General features: G+C 40.1%; 1 protein-coding gene across 2 annotated transcripts in view; it reads right to left on the reverse strand.

The window, feature by feature from the left end:
* Window positions 1–27,534, reverse strand: part of Uggt1 (UDP-glucose glycoprotein glucosyltransferase 1) — a 128,151-nt gene that overhangs the window by 18,429 nt on the left and 82,188 nt on the right. Inside the window, exons 20-36 of one of the 2 annotated variants that reach the window (XM_048430378.3) lie at window positions 27,265–27,363; window positions 26,470–26,493; window positions 25,892–25,986; window positions 23,446–23,652; window positions 22,478–22,609; window positions 21,787–21,917; window positions 18,774–18,869; window positions 16,012–16,114; window positions 14,830–14,909; window positions 13,857–14,046; window positions 12,289–12,447; window positions 11,563–11,648; window positions 9,529–9,613; window positions 7,691–7,779; window positions 7,064–7,165; window positions 5,861–5,945; window positions 4,701–4,883 (exon numbers count right to left, since the gene is read on the reverse strand). In XM_048430378.3, the coding sequence (XP_048286335.3) occupies window positions 4,701–4,883; window positions 5,861–5,945; window positions 7,064–7,165; window positions 7,691–7,779; window positions 9,529–9,613; window positions 11,563–11,648; window positions 12,289–12,447; window positions 13,857–14,046; window positions 14,830–14,909; window positions 16,012–16,114; window positions 18,774–18,869; window positions 21,787–21,917; window positions 22,478–22,609; window positions 23,446–23,652; window positions 25,892–25,986; window positions 26,470–26,493; window positions 27,265–27,363 (1,946 nt within the window). The remainder of the gene's footprint in view (window positions 1–4,700; window positions 4,884–5,860; window positions 5,946–7,063; window positions 7,166–7,690; window positions 7,780–9,528; window positions 9,614–11,562; window positions 11,649–12,288; window positions 12,448–13,856; window positions 14,047–14,829; window positions 14,910–16,011; window positions 16,115–18,773; window positions 18,870–21,786; window positions 21,918–22,477; window positions 22,610–23,445; window positions 23,653–25,891; window positions 25,987–26,469; window positions 26,494–27,264; window positions 27,364–27,534) is intronic. The other variant, XM_048430379.3, reaches the window with a different exon arrangement.

Below are 27,534 nucleotides of genomic sequence, written 5' to 3' on the forward strand. Positions count from 1 at the left end.
CTTGTGGAAGCATGTGGGAGAGCTTGCAGACGCAGGCTAGGGAAGCCTCACAGTGCTGTAAGCAGAGCGTAGAGGACCTCTCTGGTGGACGTGCCGAGGACCAGAAGGTCAGGGACAGCTGACAGTAAAGACTGTGCTGATGAGGTCTCAGATGAGAGTGAGGACCCTATCTTCTGAAAAACTGAGTTAGGTTGAATTCAAAAGTAAGGAACCTATTGATTTAACATGGGCAATTTGAAGACTGTCTTATTTTCAGGCTGTGGCATGGTTAGTAAGCACCCTGCTTTGGGTCAGATGAGCAGGATCAACAGAAGAAAAGGACAACAAAAGGATAGTTCAGCAGCGAGGAGAAAGCAGCTGCAGTGGTTAAAAGGATCAGCATCACTGTGGAGAAGGAATGCCAGAGAAGTATTTGCAGCATTCCTTGTCCTAAGAACTAAGCATTTCCCCTGAACTTCATTTATCACCCATGCCAGTAACACCTATCTGCGCTAGATGTGGGAGCACAGGCCTGGAGTTCTAGTATTCAAGAGGCAAGGACAGAAGAACAATCTGAACAGAGAAAGGTGCTGTTTTAAAATCAATGAATATTCAAATAATAAAGTAATTAACATTTGGGAAGATAACTGGACATAATAACAAAGTAATATTAAACATTTATTTTTTTCAATTCTTGGTATTTATGTTAAATGAATTAAGTAAGATATAGTACTGCGCATACAACAGAGCAGCTGTATTTGAGACAAGACGAAAATGAGATGTGCTAAGAAGCTAAAGACTCAGCCAATCCTGAACTTAGGTGAGGCCTATTGGTGTGCAGAGAGCATCACATCTCCAAACAGCTTCACCAGAAGCTGCAGGCCCAGGTGGGGTCTGAACTGACTCCAAATTAGAACAGAAGTATCTTGAAGTGACTTCGGCAGAAGCTGTGAACTACAACAGGAACCAGATTTTACTCTGGGAAGTTTCACAACTTACTCTGGGAAGTTTCACAACTCAAGAGAAAGCTGCAGACCCAAGCAGAATCCCCACACTTAAATAGGACACTACCTGACCCTCAGAGGAAGACTTGAGGTAGGGATCTTGTCCCTATACACTAGTCCCACAAAAGAAAACAGCACCTCAACCCTACTATGATTTCACCTCCTGAACACTGTAAACACTATCACTGAAAGAAAATAAAAGGTGATTTGAATTTTAAGAATTTAAAATAGAAAAAGACTCTGCAGATAAACTAACTCCAGATGCTCAAGTCCCAGAACAGAAACAAAAACAAAACCAAGATAACAAATCTCCTTCAAAAATTACTAATCAATCCCATTGGTAGGGCTCCTAATGAAAATAGCTTGAAGAACTTACAGTCAAAGAATTTAAAAGAATAAATATAACTATGCCCAAACAACTTAAAGACATGAATATATTCTGAGAACAAAACAAAAGAGCTGAATGCAATGAGGACGTAAACCCAAGACATGAAAATTGAATTGGGAGAGGGAGACAGAAATGTTGAAGAAAAACCAAACTGAGATGATGCTGAAAATAATTCAGTTAGCCAAATGAAAGGCTCAGTGGAAAGCCTCACAAAGGATGGTGTGGAAAACAGAGTATGGGGCAGAAAGAAAAGACAGAGGAATCAAATCATGTAATTAAGGTTAATGATAAATGTTTGGGGGAAGGGAGGGGGTACAATGGGAGAAATCTGGGACACCACAGAAAGACCAAAAGAGCAAATCTTCTAATTATAGGCACAGAAGAAGCAAGACACTACACCAAAAGCACAGATAATATTTTTAATAAAATCATAGAAGATTTTTTTCCCCCCGAATCTAGAGAAAAAGATGCCCAACAAGGTATGAGAGGCTACAGAATTCCAAATTAGGCAGGACCAGAAAAGAAATTCCTAACATATTATAGCTAAAATACTAAAATCATAAAATAAAGCTTCAAGAAAGAAAGATCATGTCATCTAAAAAAGGCAGGACTATCAGAATAGGACCTGGTTATTCAACAGAACCAAAGCCAAAAGGAAAGATGTAATCCAAGCTCTAGAAGAACACAACTGCCAACCAAGACTACTATACCCAGCAAAACTATCTACTAAAATCAAAGGACAGTGGGATAGAGAGAGCACTTAGTGGCTAAGAGCATTGTCTATTCAACCAGAGGACCCAGGTTTGAGTCCCAGCTCCCACAGGGCAGCTCACAACTGTCCGTAACTCAGGTTCCATTGGATTCTCTGTAGAGTTGTACCAGAACTTACAATTTGTAGTTGTAAAGCACTAATAGCAACACTATTCAAATTGTTCCATAAGATAGAAAAGAAGTCTTTTGAGCTCTTTCTATGAAGCTAGTATTACCCTGACACCAAAATCAAATAAACACAACACACAACAATACAAAGAAAACTATAGGCCAATTTTCTCGATAAACATAAATATAATACTCGGTAATAAAATCCTTACAGAAATTAACATTACATTAAAAATATCATTCATTATGATCAAGCAGGCTTTATTTCAGTGAATTTAGTAGTGGTACATGTAAATCAATAAATATAATTCTGCACATTAATGGACAAGATGACAGAAATTATATTTCTCTCCATCAACACAGAAAAGATCATAATAAAAATCAAGGTAAGTTTAGGAATGGTGGGCTTAATAAAAACTATATATAGAACCAACCTGAAGTCAACATCATACCAAATGGGGAAAAGCTCAAAACACTCTTCCTAAGGAACAAGACAAGGAACAGCTTCTACTTAATACAGTACTTGAAGTCTTAGCTTGAACAATACGACAAGAGAAGGAAACAAAAGGAATACAAATAGCAAAATAAGTCGCAGTATTCTTTTCTGACAGATGTTAAAGGCTCCAAGGAAGTCTTAGAGCTGATAAATACTTTCAGCAAAGTGGCAGAATACAAAATCAACATAAAAAAACAACTCAGTAGCCTATATGACAATAGCAAACTGAAAAAGAAACCAGAGAGATCACAGCCATAAGCAAACAAACATAATAACAAAAACCATCTGGGAATAAACCTAACCAAATAGCAAGAGACCTTTACAGTGAAACTTTTTAGACAATGAAGAAAGAAATTGAGAAAGATAGACGATAAAAAGATATCCGTGCTTAGGGATTAGAGAAATTATTATTGTAAAAATGACGATCCAGCCAAGAGCAGTCAACACATTCAAGAGCAATACCAGTAAGAATTCCAAGTCCATTCCTTGTAGATTGAAAAAACATCAAGATAATTTATACAGAGGCACAAAAGACCAAGGATAGTCAAACCAATACTAATCAAAAAGGAAGTGTCACTATGTCTGATTTCAAATTATACTAGTAATAAATGAGCACGGTACTGGCACAAAAGCAGACACACAAATGGATGGAATAGAACTGAGGACCCAGATATAAGACCATACACCGAGTTTTGATGTTATTAAAAAGACACATAAGAGAAAAGACAACATGTTCAACAAATGGTATTGGGAAAACTAGAATTCAATATGAAACTAGATCCTTATCTCCCACTCTGCACAAACTGAACCCCAATTGGTCAAGAATGTTAACGTAAGACCTGATACTCTGAAGTTGCTAGAGAAAAAAAGCAGGAAGCACACTTCATCCTACAGGCACAAGGAAAAGAGTTTTCTGAACAAAACTCCAATAGCACAGAAAATAAAGTATTCAATTAACAAATAGGCTCTCATGAACTGAAAAGCTTCTGTACAACCAAAGCAACTGTGAAGTGAGTGTATGAACACCCACGGGGCGGGGGGGATGTTTTTGCCACTTGTGCAATAGTGGTACAACTGTTATAGGATAACTAACGGCTTTCTGACTGGACTTGAGGCTTGCTCCACAGGAGGGAATTTCATACCTGGTATTTTAACTACAGCCCAAACCATGGAACTGGGGAAGTCATAGGCCCTATAGCACAACCTGCTATTGTCATTTTCCTAAGCAGTGATGCTCTCAAGTTATCTCTAAATACTCATGTTAAAACCCAGAGATTAATGATGCACTTGCCCTGTCAGAGAAGCTTCTTTATGCAATGGGCAGCAGAGGGATACAGAACTGATCAGAGTGAGGAGAGTAAGACACTGACTGTGCAGTGCTAAACAGAATATCTGTACCAAGGTCCCCATCTCCAAGGCTTAGTGGACACTGAGGAAGATGAGACGGAAAGGATCTAGGAGCCTGCGGATGAGGCAGGGTGCTGAGAAACGCTGTCCTCTGGACATGAAAGACCCATACAAGATCAAGGAAGCCAAAATGCAGACAGATGGGACAGATGACATGTAGGCTCCACCCCTTACTGGCACTGAGCTACTGGAAAGGGAGAATCATTCTTTTTTAGGATAATGGCTACTGACAGGATTCCCAGGCTCCAATATCCCCATGCACCTATACACTAACAGGACATAGTTACAGAGGGTATATATGATAGATTATATGAACACATTTTATTGTATACATGCATGAAATGTTCAAGGAAGAAAATTAAAGGGAGATGAGCTGATGGAACTTAAATTTAAAAAGTGATACTATCTGGATGATATCTTTTCATATTTCTGAAATACTAATGCAAAAAAACAGGTACTTTTCCATATCTGAAAATCATCAGTAAAAAGGAAAAGGAAACCTGACCTATTTAGCACTGACTACCAACAGCCTGTGTTCAGAGCTCACCTGATCAGCATCTACAAACAGGAACTTGTCAACAACCAGTGGGAAAAGTACATCCAGGAAGAGGATCTTGTAGCCCCAGATGATCCGCTGCTTCTCTGTCTGCTGATGAAGCCACCGTGGCCATTTGTACTGAACAAGCTCATACTGAAAGTTGTATTTGCTGGCCATGTAAGGTATAAACTCCTATTTTTAGACAGGGAACAATAATAATTCATTCTGAATTGATTCCTTAATGCAAGTTAACCACCACTATTACAGTACAACTAAAACACACTAAGACAAGGTCTAGTAAGGAACTTGGTCTTAATTCACTTGACTCACATAAGAGAACATATAAACTCTGGTCCAATTCCCATTCTTGATGACATCTAGTCACCATTTGATCTGACAGAAACCTGCAGGTGAAGGCTTTTAGATTTAAAACTCCGTGTGTGGGTTATGTAGGCACATAAGCTCTAGGTTCACTTATCTCAATTTGATTTTACTAAAACACTTTGAGCGTGGCAGTAAAATCTTCCCAAGGCTATGTCTAACCCACGGCAGAGCCACAGCTCTCCAATGTCCTTACTTAACAGTAAGTTCTCTGTAGCCAAGACACTAGTGCCTTTAGGAGAGCAGAAGTAACTGCTCATCTGAGATGAGTCGCCACCGAATATAAAGCTGCTTTAAATACTATAGAAAAAAAAAAGTAAGATGCAAGAAAATCAGTCCAGGCCAACACAAGTTAAGTAGAAGACTGCTTAAGTTTGCTTTCCTTTGGCACAGAGGAAGCAATCCTTCCATACCTTAATCATAAGAAAATTAATCATTCTCAAAACATGCTATCACTGTGCTTCTTAAACCAAGGCAAAAACATGCAAGCCTCCAGGGAAAAGGTTATTATTTTGCTAAAACACTGTCTCTTAGAAAAGACAAGAGACTCTTCTCCTACATTATCCAGCTTCAAACAGGCCACAGTTTTGGGTTTAGTTTCTTAATAACTATTACTCCAAATAGAGCAACCTGGAAAAAAAATACCAATATAGAAAAGACAATGAAATTAGGGTATCCTAATAAAAGAGATTAAAAAAAATAAGTGTACCGATAAAACAAGAGCAGAAAAGAATATGTTACAGTGTAAATATTCCCTTAACAAGGTTTTCCTTTCCCCATGAACAAACCTTAAATGTGGGGGACAAATAATTCTTCAAGAACCAGAATTTCACAGGAGTTTTGGTATTCTTCAGCACTGATAGCATCATTATGCTGCCAAACAAAACAAATAATGATTTTCCAATGCTTTTTAACCTCAACAACATTAATCAGAGAAAAATCACAGCAAATTGACAGCAGAGCTGACCTGTGGTTCAGTTAGGCAGAGGCCGTCACTAGTGGGAAAATCTACATACTGTACTACAAAGGTGTCACTGAATGAGAGAGAAGGATTCCCCTGAAAGCATATTCCAAACAGACAGAGGCAAATGCTAATTATGCCGCATGCTTAAATGAGCCACCTCCCAAACTGGAGGTCATAGCCGTCATTCTCCAGAGCCAGCAACATCTGGTGCATGCACCGCCTCTGTCAGCCTGGAAAGAGAAACTTGAGAGAAAGGAGAGCAGGGAAGGGGAAGGGAAATCAGAGGGAACAGGCTCAGGATTCCCTGGCCAAAAATGCAATAAAGTTTTTATCACTATTGTTATTTTATTTAGCTATTTAGTGGAAAAAAAAGAACTAAAAATTACCCAAATGACTTCTTTTTATTGTCTCCTATACCAGAATTAAAATGAAAACTAAAAGGAAAAACAGCTCTGAAATTGGAACAACGACCTTCAAGCAATGTGTTCCTTCAACACTGAGCTCCCAGACACAGTGACAAATCGACCCTGAGACCCTTCCCCTCTGGTAACCACAGCAACAGTTTCAAGCAATGGCCTGTTCTGCTTTCAGCTGCATGACCTAGGCAAACCCCTTCCATTTTAGTCTTGATTGTTCAAGCAAGGGTGTTCTCACTTAGAACTAAGATCTGGCTCTAAAGCTGTGTGGGTCTGCAGAAGGTGGCCAAGAGTTACATGGCTATGGCCTATTGTTTGTCAATTCCCTAGTTTCTGCTTTTAGCAATATTTATGATCAAGGAACAACAATTTCTATAAGGTATACACATAGGACACTAATGGTCTATAGCCTTGTAATAGTCACACTGAGGCAACATGTAGCTCTACTTCATGGAGTGAACCAGATCAAAACAAATAGAACTGTATGTGGCAAGCTATCCACAGCTCTAAGAGTACTTCATATAGATACACACAGTACAGTGAGCAAAACTTTTCTCACAAAGTAAGAATACTGTAACAAATTCATTTATATACAAATAATAAAGACTGACCGAAGAAATCTTTCATAGAGATGACCAGATGCAACAGAGAAAATATTGATTATGTCATCTTTTTCAGGTTTCACTTCTTCAGTCTTCTGTCCTGAAAAGCCCCTGTAACAACAGAATCCAAAACAGAAGCACTTACGATGCTGGGTAGGCACAACCTTTCAGGAGAGGAGAGAGACAGCACCTGTGTCTTCCTGCTCGAGAGGTAAGACTGGTGGAAGCCACATACAGATGCGGGAATGGGCACAGGAACAAGGCCATCTTGCAAGGTAATAAAGATGCTCATCAAAAGGCACCACATCATTTAGGAACAGATGGAACATAAGTTGCTACAGAGAATGCAGTCTGTCCAGGGGAGGTCAACAGAACAACGACTATCACCTCTCCCAGGAGTGGACCCCACCCATCAAGAGTGAAGAGTGTGCCACAGAAGCAAGCTATGTGGAAAAACATTTCCCCTCTCTTAATCAATGGGAAACATTTCTCAACTCCAACGGAAAGGAAACAATCTAGTTGCATGAAGCAGAAGGTCAAAAGTCAAAAAAATATTATCATACTCAAAAGGATGCATGGCGTGCATCTCTCAGATTTCCCCTCAAAATGTTAACCATTTTTATGATGCCAATTTACCATTTGAATGAGTCCCAAAATCCAGATTCATTCTCACTCGTTCCATCACTCAACAAGTCTTCATTAACCATGTCTGCTTTCTTCTGAACCTGCAATTGTATATGACAGATCTTATTTCTCCCAGTAGGTCTGACAGGCACTGAATACACATGGAGTACTGTCAACAGGAAACAATCAACCAAGTCTCCTATAGAAAAAGCCCATCCAGACTGAGTGTCCAAGGAAAGTATGTTTATCAGAATGCCACGTCAAAGCCTTCAAGGAGAATCTAGCAATCTCTTTGAACTGAATGATAACCAAGCTTAATTTGTACAATGAACCAAAGACCAAACTCAACTGCATAGAAACATAGAGCGAGTAAACACATAAACATTGTTTATATACACAATTCATAGCATTATTTCTTCTAGCTGACAACTTCTGGGGAAGAATTCAGCCTTCAGGAGCTGTTGGGAGAGGCATGTTGGGCCATTGCCTGTTTTCAGGACTTATTACTGCAAAGGATTCTCTGCACCAGTCTTCTTTCTGTCTAGCCACATGTTTTACCATGTGTAATAGGTACTTATCCTACAGTCACTTTACTTGAAGTCAAAGAACTTTAAAATGCTGAGGAGAGAGAGCAACAAAAGACAGTAAATAAAATCACCTATTGTTTCTATTTTGTGTTTGTTTTTGGAGGCAGGGTCTCATGTCACCCAAACTGGCCTCAAATTCACTATGCAGTGCAGGCTGACATTGAACTCCTGATCCTCCTGCCTCTAACTCCCTAAGTACTAGGACTATAGGTGTACATCAACTGTGCCTATAAACACTATAATCTTACTGTTGGGTTGTAAATGGGATTTCCCAGTCTTCTGAGAATAATATAACTAATAACATTATGAATTGTGTATATAAAAATGTCAACGCCAGGACTGGAGAGATGACTCAGTGGTTCAGAGCACACACTGCTCTTCCAGAGAACCCGAATTCATATTTCAGCACCCATACTGGGTAGCTCATAACTACCTGTACCTTCAGCTCCAAAGGATTATCAATGTTCTCTCTTCTGGCCACAGGTATCTGCACATGTGTGGCATACAGTCACACAAACACATGTACATATACATAAACAAATAAAAGTTTTTAAAAATGGCAAAGTTGGTCCAGGCAAGGTAGTAGATGTCTTTAACACTAGCATTTGGGAGCCAGTCTGTTCAGACACATCTCTGAGTTCAAGGCCGGCCTGGTATACACAGCAAATCCCAGGCCAATCAGGGCTACACAGTGAGATGCTGTCTTAAAAAGAATAGGGGGGCAGGGACAAAGCCTCTGAGGATATTTTGTATGAAATGGGACTAACATTGCTCTCTGACATTACAATCTTTTGGCTGAAGAAAACTAGAAGCTTGTCTTCACAGAGACATTTTCCTTAAGCAGCATCCCTAGTAACAACACCCCACCACCACCACCACCACCAAATGGAATAGCAGACTGACTTCAAAATGCAGGTGCCCTCCTTTATCTGCTGGGAAACATTCCAAGTCCTTGGTGGATACATAAAATCTGAGATAGTAGAGAACCCAGAACATATACCATAGCTTTGCTCGCACTATTTATGAGAAAGCTGTAAACTAGGCCACATAAGATTCACAACATTAACTAACAGTAAAATGGAGCATTAATTATTTTAATAAACTAATGTGAATGTGCTCTTCTTGAAAGAGTCACACAGGAGTCAGTATCACTAACTGACCACAATCACTAACGCCTTGCTGTCTATATTTTCCTATGACAGTGACTGAATGGGGCTATTTACCAACTATAAACAAGTCACTGCCAAAGCAAAACAAACTTACCTTCACTTTGATGATCTTGCTTTTGAAGTTATTGAGGAGGACAACAACATCACTTGCATCAGGAGGAGAATCTGTACCATCGTGGCTAGAGACAAAAGTAAGACAGAGAATACAACTCACAATCCCCCAAATACAGTAAGTGCACAGACAATGACTGCTATTTTGCCCATCGTCTTTATCATAGCAAAGCTTTCCAAAACCAACAGTTCCTAAAAGAAGCACCTTTACAGGACAAAGAAGTGTTTGTAGAAATCTCCATTTCTAGACTAAAATGAACTGACTTCCTTCTTGAATCTTCTTCAGATTAGCAGGCAAACAGCAACAGGTTCTCAGGCAGGGTACACACATGAGAGATCACGAACAACCGTGTATTTTCACAGCTCTGAGCACTCAGGCCCATCACTGGAAACACTTCTACCTTTTAGCTGGATCAGTTATGTAAAGAAATCTACTCTTGACTGAATGTGGTGACTCATACCTGTAACCCCAAAGGAAGCAGCAGGGAGATCAATTTGAGCTCAAAGCCAGCCTAGGCCACAGTGAGAATAAGAAGAAACAAGGGAAGTCTATCTGTTCTTGGGAGGCAACAGAACCAGGCAAGTTTAGAGCACAGACTCAACTCTGTGTCTCTGGCAGAAAGTCCACAGGACCACCAGCTCTCTTTATAGGCACTGGAGCAGAGGAAGAAGAGTTTAAGCACTCTTTTCCTACAATCATATTCTCCAGTCACCAAGTATCAGGAAGTTGCCGCATCTGCTGTCATTCAGCAGACAGCAGGGTTCTCGGACAAAAGGAGAGGAGAAAGCTGAAGTACAGAAGACTCCAGAGACAGGGACCGCCACTTAGGAGGCACAGGAACCCCAGACAGCAGGAAGAGAAGATGGCACCTCGGCCCTCAGCAAGGAGGAAGATGGACAAGGGCACACAGAAGAAAGAGAATTCAGAAATATTACAATTTTGTGTAACCAGCAAGGCAGTGGGGGCGCACGCCTTTAATCTCAGCACTCGGGAGGCAGAGGCAGGCAGATCTCTGTGAGTTCGAGGCCAGCCTGATCTACAAAAGCTAGTTCCAGGACAGCTAGGGCTGTTACAGAGAGAAACCCTGTCAAGAAAAACAAAAACAAAACAAACAAAACAAAATTGTGCAACCTTACCTAGAAAAATCACTCAATCAGAGAAAGGCCTACTTACAATAAGGATACTACGACAGTACAAAACTCTCATGGGTACTGAGTAAGAAACCTGCGCTAAGTTGGGATGGTGGCATTCATCTGCAGTCTCAGCTGTGCAGGAGACTAAGGCAGGAGAAGGATCACTTGAACCCAGCTCAAGCCCGGGCAAGAGAGCAAATACCTGCACCAAAACAAAAAACACCAATTTATACTGTTTCTCCATGTTCAAATAAACTAATGCAAACCATTCCCTACATAAGCTGACACAGAACTTAGGACTTAACTTAAACTGTGTGACACAGAAAGAGACCACAAGTTTTAAAATGGTGTCTGGGGTTTGTTCGGTAACTGGAGGATGCAGTGAAGTTTAAGCCAATTCCTGTCGCTGACAATATGCTCTAGGAATACATCTACTCAACTCCAGTCCAAGGACCAAGATGAGAATCAGACTCCATGGTCAAGGCTTATGTGTTCTGTGCACGTGTAAACCACTCAAGGTCAAGATATATACCTTCCCATCAATGGACTGAACACGTCCAACCCTATTGCATTTCCAAAACCCAGGTATCATCAGGTACACAAAGCTGCTGCCTGCTGTCTGCAGCCCAGGGAAAGCATAATTTCATTCTGATACAGTTTTGACAAAGGGAAAACAGAGGGAACAAACCTCACTATAACCACTATTTATACCTCCTGCCACTCAGCACACTTCTAAATATCCACCTCCATTTACTGCACTGGAAAGAAAGCTTGGTTTTGTTACATGACTAAAAATTAAATGTGTGATGCCTAGAAGAAGGCCCAGACAACACCCGATTAAAGCACAGTCTCTTTAAAATGCAGCTGCACCACTTAGTCCTACCTGTAGATTCTATAAATATCATCAGAGCGCCCCTTCCTTAGTCTGAGAATCCAGGCTCCTGGGTTGGCTTTGAGCTGAAAATATCCCTAGGACACAAAGAAAGTCAAATTTCAGTTCTCTTTAAAACCTCAAAATGTTGTTGTTTCTGACAGAAATTTACTTTTTTTTTTCCCCACCTGACAGATATTTCTTTCTTTTTTTTTTTTTTTTTTTTGGAAGTGTCAGGTCATGTGTGTGTGCATGCCTATCTACCTACCTACCTTTCTTTCTTTCTTTTGGGGTGTAGGGTCTGGGGGTTGTACTGGGTATTGAGTCTTGCTGCTATGATAATTTTAAAAAATTTAAAAAATTAAAAGATAGTTAGCAAATCAGGGAAAAGTAAGCCAAAACAAACAAAAAAAAACCCAAACTATCAAACAAGCTAAAAACCAAAGCGCACTAGCAGAACAGGGCCAGTGAAGCCGAGAAGCTGTGCTCCACTGAGGAGAAAGTGTGACAGGGATATGTGCTGGAACTTTCAATGAAAAGAGAGCGAGCAGAACTCTACAGTGTGTTTTGATGTTTAACTGGCATATATATGGAATCTCCAAGCCTAACCAACAGTGATTTTCAATGACTACATTTAGTCCATTGTTAATTCTTATTTCACTCCATAGTTCAGAATGTTAGCTGTTCTGTCATAAATTATAGCATCTAAATACCGTGACGGATCAACTGATTACTCACCAGATTGGCCATCACAATCGTGTCCACAGTTGTTGGGCTGGCTGAAGTCCCTAACGTGAACTGCAGTCCTCGAGGGGGCTGGCCCGTGGTGACATCGTAGCAATGGCCCTCTAATAACAGGTACTCCAGCTCATACTCAGCAGTTACTATACTGTCCACCTGAAAGGCCGAAATTAAACCACGTGGACATTATACACGCATACTCAAAACGCAACCTGCAGGGGCCAGGGGAGAGTGGAGTGCATAAAAGCACTTGCCACTGAGGCTGATGACTTGAGCACGATCCCCAGATTCCACACGGTATAAAGAATGCCCACACTGGCCCTGACTTCCATGTGCACAGCATGGCGCGTCCCAGTTCCACCAAAAACTAATTAAATTAAATTAAATTAAATGCTAAAAAATACACCTTTTGTGACTTTAAGAAATTCAAGAAAAGGAAACACAATTTCAGAACATAGATCATCCGCTAATTTTGGTGGGGGTAGGAGGTAATCTACAAAGGGATAGCAAAGGGAATCTTGGGATAAAATGTTCTGGATCTTGATTGAGATAGTGGCTAATGACTATAATTATAAAAACTTGATTGGATGAGAGAGAAAGAAGATAATAAAGTTGTTCCAAAAATATAGATGAGGATAAGATTCTCCATGTTGTTGTGAAAAGCCCTAAATAAAGAAAGAGAATTTACATCTTATGGTAATGGATGGGTACAGCATGTACACAACATTCACAACAGCATCCTCATAAGAGCCAACAATAGAAACAATCCAGTGTTCATCTGTGTACAAGTACACAAAGTACACTATATCCAAATAATGGAATACTATCTGGCAATCAAAATAAAGTACTGACAGGTACTATCACATGCGAGAACCTTGGAAAACAATTTCAAGTGAAAAAAGTCAGTTACCAAGAACCGATTTGGAAAGCTCACAAAAACAGAATGTCTGTGACTGCTGGGGGAGTAAGGGGTGAGTGTTAATGAGTACCGTGACGGTAAGTCTTCATCTTGACTAGAAGCAGAAACATAATTCTGGGCATGTGTGAGGGCCTTTCCAGAGAGGCTCAATTCAGGAGAAAAGACCCACACTGAATGTGCCAGCAGCGTCCATGGGCTGGCATCCCGAAATTAGTAAGAAAGAAAAAGGGAGAAAGCCATCTGAAGGAATTCTCCTTTCTTTTCCACTGCCACATCTCCCTACCACAAGGGACTCCGTTCTTATGAGCCAAAATAAATCACTCCTCTCTTACATGGCTTTCTGTCACATGTCTGGATGCAACAACAAGAAAAGTAAGAATACAGACATGGAACTGATTCTGAGGGCAACAAATGCCAGCTAAACTGAGAGAGCAAGGACGGCAACATCTGCACACGCCAAAACTCCTAATGCGTCACTTTAAAAGGACAAATTTACCGAACATGACGGGTATCTGAGAAAAGCCGCTGCTGTACAGAGCACGTTAGATGTGAGCAGGGAGCCCACTACTCAGTTCAGGGTGACCACTGACTAATTATAAACAGACTGTACACATGACTCAGTATTCAGAAACAGTGATGCTCTTACCTCTTCTAGATAAATGTTATCAAGATCATATGGTGTCCTGACAGATTCCACCATCCAACTCTCAGGTGTGTTCAAATTCAAAGTGAACAGTGGAGACTGTGGCATATCCAGAAACTTCGCTATTGGTCCCTTAGCAAAGCTGTTGTCTGCGGTGAAAGAAATCTCTGGTTCTAAGACATAACGGTAAAAGCTGAAATGGAGATAGGGTGTTAGGCTTTCTTAACGCAATCACATTCACATGGTCCATACAGGTTAACAAAGCTAGATTCTTCCATATCAGGGCATGAATAGGCAAAACCATCTTTTGGTCTAGCAATGCCTCCCAGGGCTGCTACACATATAAGAATGCAGGAGACCACCCCTTCAATGTGGTTCTCCTCTTTGGGAAGAATTCATTTTCTCTTAAAATCTGAGCCCTACATGGTGCTTGTGCTCTCATGCCAGCCCTGAAAACATTATATGCAATTACTAAACATTTCTTAACATAAAGCTAATAGTGGAAACTAGTAGGGCTCTTCATCCTTTGTAAAATTGTTGGGCTCCATTTAGAATCTAACTATAGAACTCTGTCCTTCATCGAGGAAGACATTTCCCGCAGCCAGAGCGTTTGCTAAGCTACCACTACCATTGGGACATATCTTCCACAAATGGCCATCCCACAACCAAGCCTATTCCCTAGGATGCAAGAGAATGAGTACAGTAAATTTCCTACATATGGCAATCAATGGCTACAGTCCTTTAAAGTAAAACGCAATGTGCAAGTAGCTTGGATTAGCGCCATCTGAATGCTTACAAGCCCACACTATGTTCTCAGGATGTCTAACTAGAGCAAACATGTGCCCTAAGTCAACAATCAGCAGACGTCCTTTCAAACACAATACCCACCTATCAGCCTACCTGATTCGTCAGCATTTAGTACTAACTTTTAGATGTGGTACCACTTACAGAAAAGTTTCCTTAAGTGGCATTTTACCTTTTCAAAGGCATGTCGGAAAGTTTAGATTGGCAATTCATAAATACTCTTAGATTCATGTTTATCAGCTGAGTCAAAACCTAAAAAAAAATCAAACCAGATGACAAAATATTTAGGTTTTCTCTTCAGAAACATTATTTCACAATTAGTTAGGAAATAAACATTTTGAATATACCAAGAAGAGCTATGAAAGTGACACCTGTCATCACATCTGCACTGGAGAGGTTTTGAAAAGCAGAGCTGCACTGTGGATTCTACCACACATAGCTAAGGCACAGTTCCACAAGGGGCTGGGAAGGGTGATGAAATGGACCAGCAAGTAAAGGCGCGGGCTGCTAAGTCTCACAGCCCAGGTTTGACCCCTGAGACCCAAATGGTAGGAGGCAAGACTTTTTGTTTGGTTGTCTGTGTTTTTGAGACAGGGTTTTTCTGCTTTGGATCTCCTGGAACTCTTTGTAGACCAGGCTGGCGTCAAACTCCGAGATCCACCTGCCTCCACCTCCTGAATGCCAGGATTAAAGGAATGCATTAGCATGCCTGGCAAGAACTGATGCTTGCAAGATGCCCTCTGATCTCTACCCATGTATCATGACATGCATGCACACAGACAGATAGAATGAATGAATGAGTTTTTAAAAGGCTATTGCAGGTCACTGTTCCTCTCAAAGTTTAGAACTCAGTTGTGAGGAACCAGCAGACAAATGATGGCTATTTAGCTACAAAGGAGAACACAACAGCTCTTTGCTTTAGTTCACAGTAAAAAGCATGAAAAAGACCTCTGTATTAACACCCACAGAGAAGAGTAGGCGATCACACTATCCTAAAACAATCCCTGCTAGGGTTAAAGACATACTTCATTTGGCAGAATGCCCACATAGCATATGTAAGGCTCCATGTTCAGGCCCTAGAATACGCATGTGTGCACATGCACACACACTTAAATGAAATGGTAGGGTGTTGTATTGGTTAGTATTTTTAATCATACATCAAAGTATAGCATCTTATACATATCCAAAAGACATTATATAATCCATAAGGAAAATGAGCCTTTATTAGTCCTTATGAAAATGATATTATCCAGCTCCTTTAGAAGATGTCTCAGGGACAAAGGAAGTACCCAGAAAAACCATCAGTCTATGACTACTTCATTAAAGATAAGAACCACCTCCACAGCAGCCCTACCAAGAGCAAGGGGGCGAGTCTCTGTGCTTCTCTTGTGACAGGGTCAACAACAGCTGCCACATCATAGTATGTGTCCCCTTCATTGGGCTTCAGTTTAATTGCACTAAAAAAAAAAAAAAAAAAAAAAGAACAAAACATTAGCATGGAGGAAACATATGCAGATCAGAATCAACAAGTTAAAATGGTAATCACTTGAGAATAAAACTATAGAAGGAGCTATACCTAAGGGACACTTGTGATTGGTGAAACTAGACACTATGGAGCAAGAACATGCCAAATCCCCGTTCTAGAGACAGAAGCGTACTCTGCCACCTTTTAGTCTGAAGAGTTCTCTCCTGCTCACTATCACTGGTGTTGCAGCAGTATGCACAAGTAAAAGCTCTTACAAATGAAGAGCAAAGAGAAGTGAAGCAGTGACTCTCAAAGGATTAAAACTTCACCCAGCTGTCCAAAACCATTTATTGCCTTGTTTGATCTGATACAAGTTTAACAGTACAAGAACAGTTGCCCCTGTGCTAACAGTACAATGCAAAGCAGAATACAAACCGCAAACCACACAGCAATGGTTTAGCTGTTTTGGTGGTTATTTCAAATGTTAGATGCTTTGGAAACAGCCATTACTACAATACGAGATAGTTCTGCCATTATCACCCCATGGGTGCTCACAGCCATTTTTAACTTCAGCTCTAGGGAATGCAATACCCTTTTCTACTCTCCATGGACACTACATGAACACGGGTGCACATGTATACACATGGGTAAAATGTCCATATACAAAAAATAATTTTTTAAAAAATTCTATAACAAGGAAAGAGGACAAAAAGACTCAAGAGAGGCTGGGTAGTGATGGCACACGCCATTAATCCCAGCATTTGGGAGGCAGGGGTAGGTGGATCTCAGTGAGTCTGAGGCCAACCTGCTCTATAGAATGGGCTCCAGGACTGCCAGGACAGTTATACAGAGAAACCCTGTCTCAAACCATGTCCCCCAAAATACACCTCAGTAAAGTAACAGTTACATGATTATAATATAATATAAAATAAACCAATCCCACCATGCATATGATGTACTGATGAGAGAAAACTCTAAAATAAAAATGACAGAAGATCATACAGGTCCATCAGGGAATAGAGCAAATAGTCAAGAAAACTGTGTCTCCCAAATTATGTTCACAGGAATCACTGGGGAATCTTGCAAAGAGGCAGGTACTGATACTCTGGGTCTGCTGTAGGGCCAAAGATCATTCATTCAGCAGGCTCCCAGACAATACCCTGATGCTGATGGTCTGAGGCTCACACTAAGGGCACACAGAATTGATAACATAGGCATTTTTTTCCTTCTTTCCTTCCTTCCTTTTTCTGTTTCTTTCTCACTGTTTAGCCCTGGCTATCCTGGAACTTATTCTGTAGAGCAGGCTGGTCTCAAACTCAGAGATATACCTGCCTCTGCCTCCTGCGTACTGGGATAAAAGGCATTCATCTCCACCATCCAGCTGCATATTCATTTTTATTTGCAGGAGAAATAGTAACTATTTTTATATAATAATTAAATGGCATTTATTTGAATGATGCCAGTTTTAGCATAGAGAAAAATTAGAAACAAAGACATACATATGATGAGTTGAATGGATAAAGCCTCTTGATAAAATAGGAATGAGAAATTTTGATTTACATGTATCAAATACTGGCTAACACAACAGCAGTAAGAATCTTTATTGTACCATAAAAGAATTTGTAAATAGAGCAATTTTAATTATGTAAAACTCACAGAGCTCATAGAGAAAGGATGTTGTAGAGAGGGCTCAGGCTTCACTAAGGATCTACTATCTTGGCTACAGAAGGCAGATGGGACAGCAGAGCAGTCACCCTTGCCTGTGCTGTTACCTAGTTGTTTCTTACAGATGCAGTGTTGAAAAGAGAGGGGCAGCAGGTGCACAGCACGCTGCCAGTGGTAACTACCAGAAAGTTATCCTGGGTCACAGAGCCGTAGCCTACTAGAGACATAAGAAATTAGAAAAAGGCTGAAGACGCAGTTCAGTGACAGAGAGTGACTGTTTAGAACGCACAGGCCCTAGATCAGACAGCAGGGTAGAGGTAGAAGGGGGAAAGATAGAGATAGCAAGCAAGCAATAAATAAGGGAACACGGGATTAGAGAGAGCTCAACAGTTAAGAGAGCATAATGCTCTTGAAAGAAAGGACCTGAGTCTGGGTCCCAGCACCTACATCGTGGATTTTACAACCACCTATAATTCGAGCCCCAGGGGGAACCCAACAGCCTGAGACCACCACAGGCACCTGCACATATATGCACATATTCACACATATACAAGAGATATGAATAACTTCAATGTGTGGTTTGGAGCATCAGAGAAATCTCAACAGAGACTATGTATTAGCATTGCGGGATGAAGATCACATTTCTCAGGTATGTTCACAGTACTGTGGATAAAGTCTCCATATAACAAACATACGTTATATAATGTTGGCAATGAATTTTCAAATGCTAGAAAAAAAGATGTGAGTATAGGCAAATATATGTAATGCATATATGCACACTGCATGGTGAGAAATACTAAATATGGCACACCAGTTAACCAGTAAATCTGAGTTACATACACAGAAAACTGCACACTAAACCTCTCATTTCTCAATAACATACAAGGTTTCTAAAACCTTATATGAAAAAACAAAGGATGTGAGACAAAGAAAGCCCAAGAGTTTAATATTCAGGAATGTGCAGAAATTCAACATTACTTCTATACCTGTGTTTGTCTTCAAAGAACTGGTAGTCGATCCTTGCTTCGCCTTTGGGTTGCGCTGACAGGAGAGCATCCACCTTCATTACCAGGTCACTTGCCCTAAAAGATGAAGTTATGAAATCTTAGCATCACTTTATCTGCAGATTTTCTAATTACTGCTGAACATCATTAGTCCAAATACAGAATCAATGCCAACAAGGTGGTTTAAAAGAGGCATGAACTTACCACCAAAAGGCAAGATTCTGTGAATAGCTTGATCATCTCTGGAATATTCCTTTTCTCCATGTATGAAGGACAGGTACTACCTGCTTTGCAAGGCTGTTGTAAATACTGTGTTGGCTACACATACTAGGACCTAGCTGAGGGCCTGGTTTAAATAATGCTATTACTTTTAAGGATTATTGCACCAAAATCTATTAACCTAACCAGTTATTCAACATCTATGTTGGTTTCTGACTTCAATATTAGAATCAGCATCACAGTATGCAATTTAAAAAAGATCTATGAGCTGCCGAATATTTCTGGGCTTGTTCCTAGAGTGGGGGAAAAAAAATAAAACTGTAGTGATACCCCTTTGAGATCCTCTAAGACAGTGTTTAACCTGCTGTCTTACTGTGCACTCAGCCCTTAAGTTTAACCTGTCTTTTAGAGAACAATGTAACCTTACTAGTCTTGGATTTCACATGCAATCAGCTTTTATAATGTAAGCTAATATATAGATTTATTCTTCCATGCCCCTAACCCATAGGTGTGTGTGTATGTGTGTGTGTGTGTGTGTATTATGGTAATCATTTGCTGGAATAGCTAACAGGTTGAAAGCAATCTTATACAATAAATATCTGACATAAATGTTGGAAGTAACATGTAAATATAGGTTGAAAACATCTATTCTAGCTTGATCAAATTACTTCTTCCCGTGTAAAATTCTTGTTAAAGATTTCTATAAAGAATCTCTCATTCTTTCTCATGACACACTTTATTAGAGGAAAGTAAACAAAGGAATAGATAAAGACCACACCCGCCCCCCCCTACACACACAAAACACACTACAGATGGACCAGTAACCACAAACTACAGAGAGATAAAAGAAAAAGAGATACAGGAAAAGAAGTGGAGAATTCAAGCTGGGCTCACCCTTGGTCAAATTAATCCAAGAAGTGTTTTGTTTTCATCCCTTAGTGCCCCATCAATCCATTTTGGTGCCTCTGAGGTTCTTTAATGTGTAAACAGACATAAAACAAAACAAAACAAAAAACTCTCTGTTTTATCTACCCCCTCTATTTTAAAAAAATAGTTTAAATTACATTTATGCATTTGTGCGCATATGTGTGTGTTCTCACATGTTGTGGATGTCAGAAAACAACTCAAGGAATTGGTCAGTGGTTACCTCTTCCCACCATATGGGTCCCAGGAATCAAGCTGAGGTTGTCAGCACTGAGCCATCTCACTGGTCTGCTAACCCCACTTCTAAGCTGATTTATAACCAAAGAAGATCTTGAGCCACAGATGTCATGAACATAAAGAAGCTAGACTCGAACACAACACCCCAGTCAAGCCATTCAAAAGAGCAGCTGGGACAGACTTCAATTATGACCAAGTTAGTGCATTTTCTCTGTGAAACAAACAATCACATCATAAGCCACTTATAAGCTTAACTTTCCAGTATCACAGAATAAGCAACTTCCTACATATCACAAGCACCAAAATCAAAGAGTACACAGCCAAGCTTCAGAAAGCTATGGCTGCAACAGGAGACTACCCAAAACACAGTGGCCCTCAGATGAAAAGAACTTTTTCTCAGTCCGGGGAAGTAGCCCAGGGTATAAAACGTTCCTACTAGATATGAGGATCTAGGTTCCACCATCCACAGCACCACACACACACATCAAAAATCTGTATCACATGACAAAAGAGCTACTTTGGTAGCTATCAAGGACAACATATCACTAAAAGATGCAGTGTAACTGTACGTGAAAGGGATGAAGGGAAAAAAGAGACCTTTAATTTCTTTATATCCTCCAAATAGGAACCAAATGGCATTATTCAAAGGGTAAAAGGGAGCCAAGGGAACGGGGAAAATATTTTCAAATCACAGATCTGATAGGGAACCGACATACAGAATTTAAGGAATGTCCACAATTAAACAAGAAAACCAAAGAACCCTGTTTAAAGTGATGAAAAGACTAAAATAGATAGTTCCCTGAAGATTTACACTGGCCGATGTGCATGAGACACGATCAAACCATAAGAGGACACCACTCCATATCCAGAGGATGGCTACTGCTTAAAGACAAACAAATGAAAGGCAAAAGGAAGTGCTGGTGAGAATACAGAGAAACCGAGACCAGGAGCACTGTGGATAGGAACGTAAAATGATCAGCTACTGCGGAAAACAGGGTAACAGGTGCTTATAACATGAAACAAATAAATCCCCAACTGCACATCCCTGTGACATCTAATGTAGAAAGGACTACAATAACCACGGACTTTTGTTACATGGCAAATATATGATCCATTCAAACAATTTAATTCTTGGAAGTTAACATACTAAAAGATATTAGTTAATAAAAATAATAAAATAATTCAATCACAAGCCAGCAACATCTAATTTATCATTCCTCTGCAAGAAAAAAAGCTTTGGATCCCACACAGGTATGCAGAGGAAAAGAAGCATTCTGCATGCATTTCCTCTCCAACACAATGAAACTAAAGGAGACCAAAGAGCCAGCGGACAGTCTCTACACACACACCCAGTAGAAAGCAGACTTGGCCCTCATGTGTTTGAACTTTTCCAGATTCAAAATGGAGAGAAATAATTCAGAAACATAAGTCACAACTTGAGCATTATTACAGTAAATTGGAAATAAATCCACTGTCTTGGTAATATATTTGACAATATATAGTCCTCACTTTGACCAATGTGGAGGAATTAATAAAACTCTATGACATATTCTATCTTCTAATTAGAAAAACAGTTTTATCATTTATTATCTAGTTACTAATTATAAAAACTTACACGTCTTCTTCTACGCGAAGCTGTTGGATATGAGATTTTATTTTCTGTCCTGATGTTTTTAAGATGATATTTTCTAGGAGGTGGAAATCATCTTGATTAAAGAGCTCACTCTCCTCCAGCGGCCCAATGATCTGTGAGGTAGAGAGCAGGGTCAAGCTGCAGAGTGGTGGTCACAAGCTGCTGTGAAGCCTCTGCTAGCCCTGGGACAGCTGACATTCCCAAGTGTCTTACAATCCCAAGCCTGAAGCATGTTTTTGAATGAATGAAAAATAAAAACTAAAGCCTTAAAATACTCAGTGAACGTTTACTATTCATTCTGCTGGCAGCAGGGATGTGTGTTTCACGTTAATTTTCTGAGCAAACTGACAAGAAACAGCAGTGTCATCTGCACTGTTCTCAGCAAACAGCAGCAAGGCCTACTTTACAGGGAGCTGCACTAACTTCTGTTCTGAGAGCCTCCCACTCCTGCTGCCCTCACTGTTAAGACACAAATAAAAAATCAGGGGCCTATGGGGGTGGGCTGCATCAGAAGCACACTTTCTTAGAAAGACAGGACAGACCTCTCTGCACCAGTACTCGAAGCCTGTCAGTTAACAGGAGGGCGGCTCTAGTGCAGACCATAGACATTTCAAAGGAGGGAGACAGCTAAAGACATATCGAAAAAAAGCTTCACAGCCCAGACAGTCCTTACCCTTCCATTGCTGATCACCACTCTCTGCCCCTTCTTCAGCTTCAGAACATCCCTGCAGTACAGGGCATGAGACAAAATGAAATCCATTTTGGAAGACTCAAAAGCCTCTTTAAAAAGACTGACATCCATGCCCTAGGAAGTAATCATTTTTAAGAAAAGTCACTATTATTAAACAAGCCATATAAATGAATAATAACAATGAGTAAACTATACAACGCCTTTATGAAAATAACCAAATTTCATAATTAAGATTATAACATCTTAATTCTCCATTTTTTCTTCCCTCCTCATAAACTGCTCGTTCCATTTTCCTGTTTTCTCAGTAATTTTACTTTGCATTTTTAAATATTTATTACTTCAGGTGACAGTCATTTCCTCTAACCAAAACTCAATATATTCATAATTCTATAAGAAATTTAAAAATATAAAAAAAACTACCAAAAAATAAGTAACACTAGACAAATGAATAAACATGGGCTTTTGCCGGGCGGTGGTGGCACACGCCTTTAATCCCAGCACTCGGGAGGCAGAGGCAGGCGGATCTCTGTGAGTTCGAGGCCAACCTGGTCTACAAGAGCTAGTTCCAGGACAGGTTCCAAAGCTACAGAGAAACCCTGTCTCGAAAAAAATAAAAAGGGGGGGCCTTCATCGGAAATAAGAACAGCTGACTCATAACTCACAAACGTCTTAAATCTGTTTTTATACTTATAAAAAATTAATTATTGTCTTTTAAAGATCATATAAACAAAGTGGCACAAACTTGTATCCTGTGCATCTTGAAACTAAAACAAGTTGAAAAGTAAAATGTAACAAGACAGAATTATTTCATGTTAAGATTCTAACTCAACAATAACAAAAAATATTCTGAGACTCAGAAGCAATCATCACAAACTCAATTATGACTAGTATACATCAGTCCGGGGAGAAACATGAATGGCCAAGCTAGCCTCGGAACCTGCGAGCCTTACCCCAACGGAGAATTCCCCAATGTCCACTCCTGCAGCCAGGGCCTCTGCTGTCTCCTCTTTGGCCATTTTGGTGATGAAGTTCTTAGCAGAGTTGGAGGTCTGTGTTTGGAGAGCTGCCCAGATCGCTCTGAAGATTGGAGTGCTCGAGTAACTTATCTCTTGGCTGGGATTATTGATCATACTTATCCTAACATTGTTACTGGTTTTCTATTTACAAAAAAAAGAGGTAAGAATTATTCAGTACATGTTACTAACTTTAAGAAATAAGACTGACCAGGCATGGTAGTCCATGGATGCCTTTAATCTTAGCACTCGAAGGCAGAGGCAAGCAGATGTCCCATGGTGAGACCCTGTCTCTAGGGGCGGTATGCAGGGCACACAACACTAACACTAGTCATGCTCCGCAATAGCAGTATCTCTTCCACACATCTTCCGTAGTTGTCTGCACTCAAAATTCTAACAATAATTACGATCAGGTCTGCCAAATCCTGTATGAACTGGCCCCAGACTTTCTTTCCAATTTCATTTCTTCCTTTTTTTTTTTTGGAGACACTGTTTTTCTGTGTAACAGCCCTAGTTATCCTGGAACTAGCATTTGTAGACTAGGCTGGCCTCGAACTCACAGAGATCCACCTGTCTCTGCCTCCCAAGTGCTATGATTAAAGGCGCACACCACCACTGCCCAGCCCGACTTCATTTCCTTAGGCACAGCAGACGTCAAGGATGCTGCTTCTCCAGCACATTTTATACTCTAACTGCACTCCATCTTTTCTAAACTCAAACCTTTCCTTAGGTTCCTGCTCAGCCATCTTCATCCATATGGCCTGTTCAGATGCCAGCAGCAAGGAGTAAAAGACAAACCATCTAACCAAACCAAAACATGAATCTACATGGAAAAAGATGGAGGACCATAAAACCAAAGAAGGCTTCTATCAAGAATGTAAGCTGGCCAGTGAGAAGGCTTAGCCAGTAAAGGTGCTTGCCACCAATAAATCCCTATGACTCAGAGTGGAAAGAAAGTACTTTCCCATAAGTTGACTTCTGACCTCCACTTATGCACCATGCTATGTATGTGCCTCTTTCCATAAATAAATAAATAAATTAAAACATAGCAAAAAACAAAAAACCCACAAACAAACAAAAAAGGGATCAGGCACTAAAGAGAGGGCCCAGCTGTTAAGAACACTTGCGGCTCTTTTAGAGAGCCCTCATTTGATTCCCAGCATCCCCATGACAGCTCACAACTATCCATAACTCCAGTTCTGGGGGCTCTGATGCGCTCTTTGGCCTTCTTGGGCATCAGACATGCACGTAGTGTGTGTGTCTGTGTGTCTCTCTCTCTCTGTGTGTGTGTGTGTATACACATATAGGCATGTATATTCATTTACATAAAAAATAATTTTTTTTAAAAAATCACTTAAATTTAAAAAGTCAGTTCACAAAATGTTGAGTAAAGGAACTAAATACAAGTATACATCCTAAGATCTTATGATTCAAGAAGAAGGAGGGAACAGTGGCTGTGGGCCATCAGTGATATTATTATTTATTGATCTGGGTGGTAGACGAAGGGCATACTTGCTTGTGACACCAAGTATATGAATATGTACTTCACCTCAATGAAAATCAATATTTAAGAGCTAAACTCTCCTTCCTGGTGTTCCCAGTGGGCAACCATGTGAGGAATTTCTCCACTCACAGTAGAAAGCCCTGTGTGTACATCTGTGAGCCATCATTAGGAACAGACCTGGCTCGACCTTCAACTGACCACAGTATCCCATCCAGTGTCTCAAACAGTTAAAGCCCTTGGCACCACAGTGAAATTAAAATTCCTGGATATTTTCTTATTTCAGTCAGACTTCTTAAGGCTTAGATTAGAAGGGGGCACAAAGAGAAATGCAACTTCTAGATGAAGCTGCAAAGTGAAACAGGAAGATCTTGACATCTGATCCTGACAGCAATACTATCCCAAAGAACCCACTTCGTCTCAACCACTCCGCACTGCAATGTGTCAGCTCCTAATGTACATATACAAGCTGATTTAGAGCAACCATGTGAACACTCTTCTGGGAGCCTGCATCTATTTATGTCCACGATGGCATGAGACCTCTCTTGATGTTGCAGTACATGGCAAGATCACTGCAGCAAGGACATGGACAGATAATGCGAGAAAATCCTGCACAGAGAATCTCATTACGTTTTCTCTTAAAGAATCTATTCACTCGAGTGAAGCTAGACCCTGTAGCCTGTGACCTCTTTTCTTAGGAGCTGACAACCTTGGAAGACACTATGCTCATTTCCCTCAACACACCCAGAAGCATCAGAATCACTAGAATACCCACATTAGCACAGAGGTGATCACAAGGCCAATTGGAGCCTCAGAAACAAACAAACAAACAAACAAAACACTCCATAATCCCCCTCCCAGAATGAAATCTGAGAAACTTGCCTGATGTTTAATGGCATCATATAATAACTGTCGTCCAGAAGGGCTATCAAAATCCCCAACAATCCAAAAAGTCACTGGCCTAATAAAGGAATCGTCTGCAGAAAAACAAAAACAACAAACTGACTAGAAGGGGCAAAAAGATATTCTTTGTTTCAACATTAAAATTAGGCCAAATAATTTCTGAAAAACATGCAAAAAGAAAAATAAAAAAATGGCTGGTTTGATAGCGATATAAAACAAGAAGGTAGTGGAACTTCTCTACTAATGTAAAGGAGAGCCATCTTCCAAGCAGCTTAATTAGAAAGTAGGATCATGCATTGATTAATTGTCCTGTGGTCTGGGGATCTGTTAGCATATACAATGAAACATGCAGGCAATGCAATGTAGTATTTAATCATGATAATTGACAACTTTTTGAGAGCTCTGCAAATATTAATGCAGTTTATCTACACTCTACTGTTACCCACAGGTTTCAGAAACATCACAATGAAATGTCAATAAATTCTGAATAACAATGGTCCTGAAACCATATAAGTTAGTTATGAAAATGAAGGGATCATTCTAGAGTTTTGAGTTACCATAGATTTCCTTGGAGGACATTCCTGGACAAAGGCAAAGAAAAAAGAGCAGAAGAAAAGAGAATGTCATTTGTATAATTGAACGCCCATCAGACAGATCAGCAGATCACACACAGCTCCGAGGCTGTGCGGCTTTCTGCTCTAGCTCCCACCGTGCTCAAGCTCTGCTTTAGGAACCCTCACTACAAAGTCTCAGAGAAACCTAGTGGACTAATCTGTAAACGGATACAGACATGGGAATCCAGAGAGAGGATCGCAGCAGAGTAAAGGGAGCTGTCCTTATGACAACCAGGGCTTTCCGGAGTAGCAAGTACTACTAGAACCACTCTGGAAGGATAACCATGCCAGCTCCACCAGAGGGGACCTGTCTGCACTGAAAACAGTCACTTTAGACGAGTGTAGCTGCAGCAATTGTAGAAAATCACTTCAGAGAATTACACAAGGCTTCCTAGAATCCAGTTTATCCGGTAAGTGCCAACAATAAAATTAACACTATGAAGTTATTGAAGAATCAGGCAAAATCTTTTCACATGTTTTCCATTTTGAACCATAAAGGGCTTTTCCTATCAATTTTAATGATAAACATAAAACAAAGAAAATAATTGCAATTTGCATTTTTAAACATATACACAGAATTACATTTTGAATATGTATTTTCTACACTTGCATTGTAACAGAAAATTAATAAAAGGAATTATGGAATCTTTTTTCTCAGGACAGTAGGATGGGGTTATATTTTCAAGTACTAAGTAAAGAATAAATATGTTGGATCCAAAACAAGTCCAGATGTCTTACCTTTCTTTGTCAGATAGTTCATACTGTTGGCTATAGCAGCAGTCTTGCCCCTAGAGTCCAAGGCAGAAAATCTGGCAAAATCATCCACAAAAAAGTTATCTGGGGAAAAAAGAAAAAATTTAAACAGATGCATAATTGATAAACCTCAATGCAATTTACCATTAATATTCAATTGATAATCGGCTTTGAGCATAATAGAAGATGCAGAAAATATACAAGTAAAGTACATTAATTAGGTGCTGCTTACTAGGAGGAAGCTGCTCTTGGAAG

This window comes from Myodes glareolus, chromosome 18, assembly GCF_982192425.1.
Source record: "Myodes glareolus chromosome 18, mMyoGla1.1, whole genome shotgun sequence".
In the NCBI taxonomy this organism is placed as follows: Eukaryota; Metazoa; Chordata; class Mammalia; order Rodentia; family Cricetidae; genus Myodes; species Myodes glareolus.